Here is a 12,081-nt window from a genome sequence, read left to right as displayed (position 1 = left end):
CTCTGTCTCAAGGTCAGTGGTGGCCCACATAGCTGAGGGGAGGCCCACTCTGTCTCAAGGTCAGTGGTGGCCCACACAGCTGGGGGGTGGGGGAGAGGCAAGCAACTATGGGCCCAGGCCACAGGCTAGTGAGGGTTGTTCTTCTGTGACAGATGTGAGTAACGGCAGGTCTCTTCTGCCTGTTGCCTGGGCCCACCACTTTAGACTAGGCCTGGAGAACATGGTATCTTGTTGCCAGGCTCTGTCCTGTTCTATTTGGATCTTGGTTTCTGCTTTCTAGGGAGACTCTCCACTGGCTGTGGCATGGTCCTCTCCCACCTTACAGTAGATCCCCCAGCTAGCACGGGGAAGGAAGGGATTGGTGGAGACTGAGCATGAGCCGTGAGGTGGGAAGGAGGACGACACAGGTCTTGAATGTTGCCTTTTGGTCTCCAGATTGCCAGCGAGCCTCCACCTGTCAGGGAGATCCCGCCTTCCTGTGCACCCCTCACAGCCCAGGCCATCCGAGAGGGGCTGAGGAAGGAGCCCATCCACCGAGCATCTGCCATGGAGCTTCGGAGGAAAGTGGGCAAGGCATTGCAGGAAGGTAAGAGCCCTGGCTGCCGGGGTCATCAGAGCGGTGGGCAGAGGGAAGGTCAAGACAGGTGAAGAGTGAGAGAGCCAGCCTCCATCGCCCCATCTTCCCTCAGTGCTGGAAAGCTTAAGGCAGAGACCCTGGCTTGGGGTAGATGCCAGGCTTGGGACATGGAGGAGGAGGGGCTGTGACATGGAAAGGTGACTCGGAGTGCAAATTACAGCCACACACGCCCAGTAGCCACTCACATGTAAAGAGCCAGAAAGTTGTCAGCACCAAGTGCTGGTGGGACCACAGGCACAGGACTCCCTGGGCAGCGGGAGGGCATTGAGGAGGCTGCAGCCGTGCTAGAGGGTACCTGGGAGCACTCTGGCCGACCCAGCCCTTCCCCTCCTGGTGCACTACAGTCTTGTGGCTACGGGGAGTGGAGAGTGATCAAGACAGACTCAAGGGAAAGCAGGTGATTGGGGCTGGGCCATCACCCAGCACTTACAGCCGCTGCATGTGCAGAGTAGGGACTGATCTAAAAGTTGTAGGTGGTGAGCGAGCGCTCAGCAAGAAGAACCCCCCCCCCCCCCGGAGGCCTGCAGCATAAGCGCTCCATTGCAAGTTAAAAATCAATAAAGAAAGCAGCACCCATCTTACACTGGGCGTGCTGACTCAGGCCTGGAATCCTGCTCCTAGGAGGCGGGGGCAGAGACGATTGTTGGATTTTGAGGTCTGGGATATAGAATGAGACGTTACCTAAAAAATAAATAAAACAATAAAAAAGGCTGAACGAGGTAGCACAGGCATTTTCCCCTGCTCTTGAGAGGCAGAGCAGCCTCTGTAAGTTCAAGGCCAACCTGGTCTATATAGCTAGCTGTAGGCCAGTCAAAGCTTCGGCTAACCTTGTCTCATACATACATATACACATATAAATACACACATATATGTATACACACACACATATATACACATATACATACACATATACACACACACACACACGGACATGTGGGTGTAGCATGTCTGTGATCACAGTACTTAAGAGACAGACACAGGAGGACTTTAAGATAGAGCGCCAGCTTGGGCTACATAGCAAAGCCCTGTGACAAGTAAGAAAGAGCAAGTCAAAAAAAAAAGAAAAAGAAAGAACAAGTCAGGAGTGGAGCATAACAGAATGTAACTCAGCAATGGGCAGGAGACGCGGTAGTTACAGGAATAAAAGGTGGGTCTGGAAAGATGGCTGAGCCATTAAGCGTGCATACTGCTCTTCCCGAAGACCCGAGTTCAGTCCCCAGCACCCGTGCGCTGTGGTGGAGAACCACCTGTAACTGAAGCTCCAGGACACCGGACGCCCTGCCTTCCAGCCTTTATGGGCACCACACTCACATAACCAACACACACAAGTAATTTAATCTTTTAATTGATAGGCCATTCTTCCTGGGCCGGTGCCTGCATGCCTGCACATTTCCCCTCACCTCGGGCGCCTTTCTCTCTTACAGTGGGAGGTCTGAAAAGCCCTTGGAAAGGAGAATATAAAGAACCAAGACCTCCGCCCCAAGACCAAACCACCTGCCACCAGCCCCGACACACCCCACCGAGAGAGAACCCACCGGCCAAGGCCCACACAGCCGGGGCCCCTGAGCCTCAGCCTCCTCTACCGCCAGAACCACCAGAACTGAACAAAGCACCAGCCCTGAACCTGAGCAAGGAGGAGTCTGGCACGTGGGAACCCCTGCCTCTGTCTTCCCTGGACCCAGCCCCTACCAAAGGCCCCAGCTTCCCAGACCGGAGGGCAACCTTCCCGGAGCTGGAGCTGCAGCAGCTGGAGATAGGTGGGCTCTCAGCTGTGGCCACGCCCCCGCTCCCCGCTCCCACCCCACCAGGCCAGGCCAGCTCCTGCAGGCTGTGCAGGGGGTACCTTGGGAACCTAGTAACTCCTCCAGCCCTTCACGCTGTTCCTCTCCCTGTTTCCCCCTGCAGAACTGTTTCTCAACAGCCTGTCCCAGCCATTTTCTCTGGAGGAACAGGAGCAGATTCTCTCCTGCCTCAGCATCGACAGCCTCTCGCTGTCAGACGACAGTGAAAAGGTGAGCTGCCGAGCCACTCACTGGATGGTGTTTTACTGGAGCAAACACGTGAAGGAGTGTTTTCCTGAAATGGACTCAGGTGAAAGGCTAAGGCAGACTGGTGAAGGAAAGTTTAGCTGAAGCAGACACAGGTGAAAGGATGTTCTACTAAAACAAACACGTAAAAAGACCAGAGATAAGAGATGTTTTTTACTGATAACACACATGTATTGGTCTGCTTTGTATCACGTAGTTGTTCCATTTGTTAGGACTCTATAGAGAGAAACACACCATCACCCTCCTTGCCTGTGCCCCAGACTGAGACAGGATGCCTTCGACACACGTAGGAACCAGAAAAAGCTTTAGGAGAGGAATCAGAAAAAGTCTGGAGAGTGGAAGGGAGCTTTGGTCCCACATAGAAATGTACCTTCCCAGTCTATCGAAGGACAGTCAGGTCTGACCCCAAGAGAAGTTCAGATCCTTTTGTCCCAAAGGAAGCAAACGCCAGAGACAGTTTGCTGAGTCTGTGCCTGCCCTTGTGTTCAGAACCCATCGAAGGCCTCTCAGACTCAGAGCTCACGTGACACCCTGAGTTCCGGTGTGCACTCTTGGAGCAGCCAAGCAGAGGCAAGAAGCTCCAGCTGCAGCCTGGCCCTGGCCCGGGGGCGGCCTACTGACATCCCGAGCTACTTCAATGGTATGGTGTGCTTCTCCCTTCTTCCAGCCCATTCCTGCCAGGAACCAGGTCATCGGCCTCTCCTCAACACAGAAGGGTGGGAGAGGAATGTGTCTGCCATCTAGAACCTCACAGCCCTGCCTGGAAAGTTGAGTTTAGTCAGGGAGCCCTGACCACTCAACGAGGGTTCCCAGAATGGAGAACCGTTGTTCCTCCGTTGGCTACCTTGTAGAGTCACAGAAGGCCAACAATGTGGGGAGGAAAATGGCCGATCATAGGCTAGGGCCAGAAGCTAAATGCCTGTTGATGGGGAAAATAGGAACCTACCCAGGAGCAGTTTAATCAAGAAACCAGCAACAGGTCTGTTGGCATCATCTGCAGGGGTCTGAAGTCAGAAGATGAGAGCATTTAGATGCTTCCAAGCTTCGCTCCACAGTCAAGTTAGGATTTTACTACCAGGAGGGCTTTCTCACCTCATAGGTACCAGCTCTACACAGGCCAGTTAACTGTCAGGCCCCAAGGCCATGTCAAAGGCCACTTCAGCTCAGAGAGACTCTTAAGTTGCCTAGAGTCTAATTTAAGAAAATTGGAGAGAGCAGAAGTGTGATGAGCTTGCTTCCTGTCTGGACTAAAATTGGGATGTTATGACTCACAGCAACTGACGCTCCACACTCGACAGAGATGGCACGGGGTAAGGCTGGGTGGCGTTACTAAGAACAACGTTCACTGAGTCAGGATGCGTAGCCTGGCTCGTCTGTTACATCTTTAGATTTTTCTCTCTTCTATATTTAAAAAAGAAATAGTCTCTGTTGGATCTTGAATTTTCTGAAATTGGCGTGTTACTTTAGAAGTATTTGATTGTGTCCAACGTTGTCATGAAGGGACTCACAAGGGCTTAGAGGATGCTTAGATAAGGCGGCTGCCTGACATCCGTGACTCTGCCAGAGAAAAAGTGCGGACTGGAAGTCTTTTATAACAGGCTGTGAAGGTTCAAGCCAGCCTGGTCCACAGAGTTCCAGGACAGCCAGGGCTACACAGAGAAACTCTTCCTTGAGGAAGGGAGAGGGGGAAAAAAAAGGAAGTCTTTCATCTCTGTGGGTAGGTGAGACACTGTCCCCCTCTTTAGAGGCTTTCAGATGGATTCTGGGGACTAGAATTGCACACAACTCATTCTACTGTTTATCCGTTTTGCCACAAAATCATGGGGTAGTCAGGGCATTAACTGAACCCTGAAGTCTGAAATGACAGAGTCACTTGTCACCCCTCATTAAATAGGGGGCTTTACAGTTATTGCCATTTTTAGTAAAATTAATATTAATACATCATCTCTTTTTGGTTGTGATGCTGAGCAGGGCCTTTGTACACGCTAGGCAGGTAGCCCGCCACTGAGGGACACCCCAGCCCTGAATGTGTTATATTAAAAGAGGAAGTTAGTCTATGTCCTTTGGGTATGTAGAAGACTTTAAATTAGCTACATGTGATCACATGTGCCTCAGTTGACAGAACTAAACAAGAAGAAAAAGATAGCCAAGCAGTGGTAGGTGGCACAACACCTTTGATCCCAGCACTCTGGAGGCAAAGACAGGCTCATAGGATTACATAAAGAAACCCTGCCCCCCCCCAAAAAAAAAGGAAGAAGAAATCAAGGTCGATGAAGGATTATCAAGAGTAAGAAGATAGACCAGAGGTGATAAACCAGTAACTCAGCGAGGGGTCCTTTCTCTTCTGTGCCTTCTTGCTATACATCCAAAGTAGAATATTCCTGCCCCCTGGAGCCAGCCTCAGCTTTTAGAAGGATGTAGGCCCAGCTGCAGGTGTGGCTAGCCAGGAAGAGCTGTGTTCAAGCCCCTTTAACCCGAATCTGCTCTCTGCTGCTTCACCCCAGGCAGGCCCAGAGTGACTTCACAGATGTGGCCCTTTGGCCCTGCCTGCTCCCTGCTCTCTGGGTAACCAGCCTCTGCTCTGTCCTCACTCTCAGCCTTGGCTTTCTAGGTGTTAAAGTCCAGATACAGTCTCTCAGTGGTGAGCACCTGCACATCCGGGAATTCCACAGGGTCAAGGTGGGAGACATTGCAACCCGCATCAGCAGCCAGGTAAGGAAGCAGGTCACACTTAGGGACACAGTAAATAAGGAGAAATTACACCCTAGGGAATTAGTGGCCCATGGCTTAGCTGTTCTCCAGGTCTCAGGGCAGGACAGGAAGGGGGTGTAGAGGATCTCTGGACCCACAGTTGGGCTAGCAAAGAGTCTCCGAGACTTCTAGAATGAAGGACAGGCAGTGTCCCCCAACTGTTGACTGAAGGAGGTGTCCCCCAGCATGTGACAGGCAGTGTCCCCCTAACTGTTGACTGGAGGAGGTGTCTCCCAGCATGTGACAGGCAATGTTCCCCCTGTTGACTGGAGGAGGTATCTCCCGGTATGTTTACACCCCAGCTAGCTCCTCGCTGCACACTACCCTCTCAACCCCACTGGTTTGTTCTACCCACAGATCCCAGCCACAGCTTTCAGCTTGGTGACCAAAGATGGACAGCCTGTTTGCTATGACATGGAGGTGCCAGACTCGGGCATTGACTTGCAGTGCACCCTAGCCCCTGATGGCAGCTTTGCTTGGACCTGGAGAGTCAAGCATGGTCAGCTGGAGAGCCGGCCCTAGCCTCGTCTCTGTCAGCAGCTCCACTGTGGCCACGGCAGGCTTCCTTTGAATCTCAGTACTTGGTGGTGCTCTGAGATGCTGGATGAGTGCAGGGACCTGTCAGTCCCTGGTTCAGCACTAAGACCGGGGCTTTTGACGGGAGCAAAGTAAAGCATCTCCCAGGACTTGCCTCCTGAGTGCTGCTGGCTCCTGGCAGGAGAAACTCTTCCCTCGTGAGGAGACAAGGAGGAAGACAGGGGTCTCATCCCCAGAGAGAGAGTGAGCCAGTGCTCTCTGTGATGCTCCAAGCAAGGTAGCCAGACCCACTTGGATCGGTCAGCACTTGCCAGCGGTTGGGGAGCAGCTTCTAGCCTGGGTCACGAAGAGCAGGTACCCCTAGGAAGGGAGGAGAATGTCTAGGGGTTCCCGCCCAGCTCCTATAGGCCAAGGCGTAGGTGTGCCTGCCCAGGGGCTGTGGCGTCTTTGGCCCCGTGTCTAGCCTCCCTGGCTTTGACTAGTGTGAGATGGAAGGGGCAGGAAGGACATTAGAATGCACCGAGCCTTCAGGTTACTGCAGCCCAGGTTCTGAGTTGAGCTCCTTGATCAACCAAGGACCACAGAAGACGCTGAAGAGAAGTGATTCCCGGCCTCCTGTTGGCTGCTGGACAGCACTCCTCAGAGCGTCAGCCCCGCTGGCTCCCTGGCACTCTAGTCCCTCATCTGTGGAAACGAAGGATGACAGGAGACCCACCTGACAGGGATGGTCTGCAAATGATAGATGCTCAAGAAAGCCACAGAAGCAGGGCTTGCCACCCTCTGGGGCACACAGTATCCAGCATGCCAGCTTCATGGTGGCAAGACTGCCAGCAGCACTTTGCACTCCGATGACCTCAAAGCACTTTCCTGGCAGTCTTCCAGCAGAGCGTTGGCTCTGCGTGGTCACAAGCAGGCCAGGGGATGGGAAGGAACTCTCTTGACATCAACCACACAGCCTTGACCCCTCAAGCTTGTGTGAGATTTCAAATGAGCATCCCCACCCCTGTTGCCCTAGCTGGGGCCTCTCCTGCTGGGGCCTCTCCTGCTGGGGCCTGGAAATCGCTGCTCAGGACTCACTGTAGCATTATGTTAACTGTGAATCATTGTGGGGAGGGCACAGAGACTTCTCCTCTGCCGTCCCCCAACCCCAACCAGCCAGGACAGCTTCTGTCCAGCTATTTGCAAGGATCTAGGCTGCTCCTGGCTCCAGCACATGGAACTGTAGCCTCGGTGCTGCATTGGGGGTGTATTGAGCTCTGTATGCAATAAACTTTGGAATGCAGATGGGTGTTTACAGGCTGCGATGTCTCCTCTTTTGCCTGCCTACTTGCCGTACTCACAACCCTGACAACTGTTGGGGTGGACTCCTTCAGGTCTCCCTGTTGTTGGAGCAAGGACTGGCATCAGCCTGTCCAGAGGGCTGCTTGTCCTGCTACCCTGCCGTATCCCACTCAGTCCTTCCACTCTGTGGTATGCTCATCTTCTGTAGCAGCCGCAATATCCCTGGCCAGAATCTTGGGCTGAGGGGAGGAGGCCAAGAGGCCAGGCAGCCCAGTAGCACCAGAAGAGGAAGGGCTTGCATGACCCACTGACCCTTGCCTGTCCTGAGGCCTGGCAGCCAGAGGACTTCCCTGGTACCAGTTTGAAGCCGGCATGGTGATCACGGAGCAGAGGGTGGCAGAGGACACAGGAGCACTCTCTGATGTGGCTCCAGCCCCTAGAAAGAGCTGACTGTGATGCTGCACACCTGTAATCCAGCCTTGGGCTACCTGAGGAATTCGAAGCCAGCCTAGGCTACACGGGACTTTGTCTCAGAAGGAAAAACAATTTGGGGGCTAGGGAACGGGGATTTGAGACAAGGTCTCACTATGTAGCCCTGACTGTCTAGAACTCACTATGTAGACCAGGCTGGCCTCAAACTCACAGAAATCCTCCCACCTCTGCCTCCCCACTGCCAGAATTAAATAAGGGTTTAAGCTACCATGTCCAGCTTGGGGGTGGGGGTGTAACTAAAGCCTGCTGAAGTGGAGCCGAACTCTAGACTACCTAAATTTGGTCCCAGGAATCACAGCACAGAAGGTGACTGTTCCCAAAAAGTTGTCCTCTGACCTCCACACCCTGGACGTGGTATGAAAGTGTTCACATATAATAAATGTAATCGTAAAAAATTGTAAGTTCACCCTGGAAAGCTATGTACAAGTGTGTGTACTACACACACATGCAGCTTGGATTGAGAGTCAACCATCCTTAGAGGACTGCCCCCCCCCCCCCCCCCCCCCCCCCGCCAAATGCAGCGGCTTTGTAGCCAGATGAGGTTCTAAGCCCTGTCCTTACCCAAGACTGCTGTGCACATACCTGACCTACTGCGGAGTGGCCAGCTGCCCCAAGTCCTGGTCCCTGGGGGTGGGGGTGGGGGCTCCTTGGCTGCTCGACCTCCAAGACTCATCTTAGTCCGGGGCGGGGGTGGGGTGGGGTTGTTCAACCTCCAGGACTCAAAAGATCCTCACTTGTTCCCACACACATCCTTGGCATGAACCTTCAAGTTTCCTGCATGCCATATCCCCTGGGGGGAACGTCACAGAAGCCGCAACATCACAGGAGCCAACGCCCCCGGCATCTTCAGCGCCCCTCCACCGGGCTAGCCAAAGAGCGCACTGGAGGCGGAGGGGCAGCAGCCACCAGCCCGCTCCCCGCCTCCCTGACAGAGCCTCCGTCAGCATGGGGGTGACAGGTGCGAACAGGCGGCCGAGTGGTGGGAGGCGCCAGGATGGCGGGGGCGGAGGCGGAGAAAGGGAAAGCTAACTGGTGTTGCCCTGGGGAGTGGAAAGGAAAGCTGACCCCAGCCAAGGCCTCTGGCTGCTTTTGGTTCCTGCAACAGCCCTCGCTGTGCAAAAATTGAGGTTGTATTGGTGCGGGGTCTTAATGAACTTTCCAACGGGATCGCATCGCAGGTGCACGCGTGCACGTTTGGCAGAATGGAGGGTCTCTGGGATTCTATGTCTTTGCAAAGGCGGTCGCCGAATCCATCTATGTGAGACACTGCTGAGGATCAGAGACCCAAAGCTAGTATACCCATAACACGCTGAGGGTCCGGTACGGGGACGGGGGGGGGGGGGGTCGGCGACGAGGGGCGGGGTCGGGGACCCGCACTCAGCCATAAAGGTGCTCAGATGGGCGGGCCAGGGGCTTCCGGAAGAGCAGTGAAGCTTTGCGTCATCACAGGGGGAAGTTTAGAGTGCGGTGCGGTGCGTAGTGTTTTAAAGGTCGTGAGAGTCAAGGTCCCTTCCAAGAAAAATGAGTGGTAACAAGCTTGAGAGCACTGTGGTGCAGAGACAACTCTCTCATCCATCTCTGTCCTCAGCCCTTAAATACAGTGGCTAACAGCTGAAACTCAGTATTTCCTTTTCAGCTTTATCAAAGCAATAAATACCCCTGACTCAAGAGTATTGACGAGTTTATTTGCTGATAAAAAATAAAAATCAAGGGTCCCTATCCAGGCATATCTCAGAGCAGCTGCAGGCCTTTTCTCAAAACAGAACAAAAACAGGGTGTGCATGCCTCTAATCTCAAGCACTAGGGAGGTAGAGGCAGGTGAATCTCTGTAAGTTCAAGGCCAGCCTGAACTACAGAGTTCCAGGACAGCCAGAGCTACACAAAGAAACTCTGTCTCAAAAAAAGTAAAAACAAATTCTAGGTTAAAAACTAATCAAAAATTTAAAGCCAACCATTGTAAGTTTCTCCCTCTTATAAATTATTGGGGTTTCCCTTTTTAAAGTATTTGTGGGGTCCAGAGAAATGACTCAGTGGTTAAGAGTACTGACTATTCTTCCAGGGGTCCTCAGTTCAATTCCCAGCAACCACATGGTGGCTCACAACCATCCGTTATAGATGCCCTCTTCTGGTGTGTCTGAAGACTTTTTTAAATAAGTATTTGTGGGTCAGGGAGGTAGCAAGGTAAAACACTTTCCGTGTAAGTGTGAGGACCAGAGTTCTGAACCATTTATAAATTTATAAATTTATAAATTTATAAATCAGGGTATATAATTTGACTGAGTCAATTTATATAAATTGGGTTCAATTTATATAAATTTATGTGAACCCACATAAATGCCAAGTGGGTAAGATGGGTGGAGCTGTAACCCCAGTCTCTGAAAGTGGCGACAGGAGACATCCAGAGCAAGGAATCATATCTGTGAGCTCTGGATTTATAGCGAGACCCTGCCTCTAGGACTGAAGAGAAAGTTAGAAGCAAGGATGACTCCTAAAGTCAAACTCCAGCTTCCAGACACTCAGCACTCACATGCACACACGTGTGCGCAAAAATGAAAAAAACTCGTTTGTGAATCAGCTGTTCCTGGTGTAAACTGTGTCCACACCAGCAGGATCTCCCCAACATTCCTCCAGCCTTTCCAAACCACTGAGACCCTTCTTCTCAGGGAAATTTTTTACTTTTTTCTTCTCCAACTTTTGTTCTTTCTAGAGCTCCCTTCTGGGCGGGAGAGATGGCTCAGTGGTTAAGAGTACTGACTGCTCTTCCAGAGGTCCTGAGTTCAATTCCCAGCAACCACATGGTGGCTCACAACCATCTGTAATGGGACCTGATGCCCTCTTCTGGTGTGTCATGAAAACATGTACTCTAGATCCCCCTTCTAGATTACACAGTCACATCTTCTGGATTGAGAAGATGGTTGTTAGTATCTTGCAAGCATAAGAACCATGGTTCAACCCCCAGAATCCATGTAAGACATACATGGCAGCAGCGCCTAGAATCTCAATGCTAAGAAGGCAGACAGGAGGGTCCCCAGAGCCCTGGCTGGCCTGATTAACCAGTGAGAGACCCTCTCAAAAGACAATGTGGAAGGCTCCTGATGAAGGACATGCAAGGTTGTCCCCCAGCCTCCACGGCCCCTACACACACATGCAATGTATCGAGAAGAGCAGAAGAGATTCCCCTCTCTCACCACAGCTTGATACTTGGGGTCCATTTTCTGGAGAAACTCTTTCTTGTTTTCCAGGAAGAATACTGTTTATTTGCCAAAGAACTTCCTTCTGTAATTCTTCTTCATAGCATCTCGGTTTTCTTTGTTTCTGTTTTGTTTTGGTTTTGATGTGATACATTTTAGCATTGTCCCTGAATCACTGAAAACCATCAGCTTCTCTCTGAAGCACCCTCCAACCCTCCTGTCTGTCAAGTCACCTCTGCTGTTCTAGAGTCAACTTTTCATCCATGTAGTCACAGTTCTGTCAAGTCTTTGGTGGCCCTCAGTTGCCCCTATTCAAGAATAAAATCCTTAAAGCAGCTCCCTGGGATTCTTTCAACTGTAGGTCTTACTGCCTGGCCAGTGTCACTTAAAGGTGGTCAGACAGGAACCAGATGCACCTCGGGAGTGTTAGTATCTTCTGATGCCTTGCCCAGTGGGGAAAGAGCACCCCTGATCCCTGACCCCTGACCCCTTCCCCATCCCCTCATAACTTGAATCTCTGAGCTGCTCTCAAGACTCACCTGGACAGATTGGTTCAGCATCCTGTGTGACCTTCGATCTTTCTCAATTTCTCCCTCCACTCCATCAGATACTATATTCCTATAGTCTTCTGCCTTCCACATTCTAGAAGCAGAAAGAACTCTCTGGTGTGCTGTTTTCCTTGCTTAGTTAATCATTATGAATCCGTATTCATATTTCTTTCCACCCTCTCCCCCCACCCCAGATTAAACATGGGGACTCCCAAACGCTTCGCAGATGCTGTACCATTGAGCAATATCTCAGCCCTCTCTTATTTCTAAGCTCCATTTCAAACATCTGGTCACAAGGAGGAAATGATGTCCCACTGTTAAGGGTTCTCTTGCTACAGGCAGGTTGGTATATTATCCTGTTACCATTTGTAGCCGGTGACAAGCTAAAGTCGCATAATCAATGCCTAATGCGGTGGCTCTCAACCTTCCTAACGCTGCAACCTTTCAATACAGTTCCTCATGTTGTGGTGACGCCCAACCGTAAAGTTATTTTCATTGCTACTTCATAACTGTAATTTTGCTACTGTTATGAGTTGTAATGTAAATGTCTGCATTTTTCAATGTTCTTAGGCAACCCCTGTGAACGGGTCATTTGA

The 12,081-nt window shown here is 51.6% G+C and overlaps 1 protein-coding gene across 1 annotated transcript in view; it reads left to right on the top strand.

Annotated features, from left to right (window-relative positions):
• The window catches only part of Map3k14 (mitogen-activated protein kinase kinase kinase 14), a 48,144-nt gene extending 40,883 nt beyond the window's left edge, over positions 1-7,261 (top strand). The window contains exons 11-16 of the mRNA XM_028780622.1: positions 436-586; positions 2,062-2,394; positions 2,543-2,649; positions 3,175-3,325; positions 5,297-5,397; positions 5,794-7,261. Coding sequence (XP_028636455.1) covers positions 436-586; positions 2,062-2,394; positions 2,543-2,649; positions 3,175-3,325; positions 5,297-5,397; positions 5,794-5,958 — 1,008 coding nt within the window. The 3' untranslated portion in view covers positions 5,959-7,261. The remainder of the gene's footprint in view (positions 1-435; positions 587-2,061; positions 2,395-2,542; positions 2,650-3,174; positions 3,326-5,296; positions 5,398-5,793) is intronic.
• Positions 7,262-12,081: the final 4,820 nt, after the last annotated feature.

This window comes from Grammomys surdaster, unplaced genomic scaffold, assembly GCF_004785775.1.
Source record: "Grammomys surdaster isolate TR1022 unplaced genomic scaffold, NIH_TR_1.0 371, whole genome shotgun sequence".
In the NCBI taxonomy this organism is placed as follows: Eukaryota; Metazoa; Chordata; class Mammalia; order Rodentia; family Muridae; genus Grammomys; species Grammomys surdaster.
Note: the sequence above shows the minus strand (reverse complement) of the source record. Positions and strands in the feature narration are given on the sequence as shown.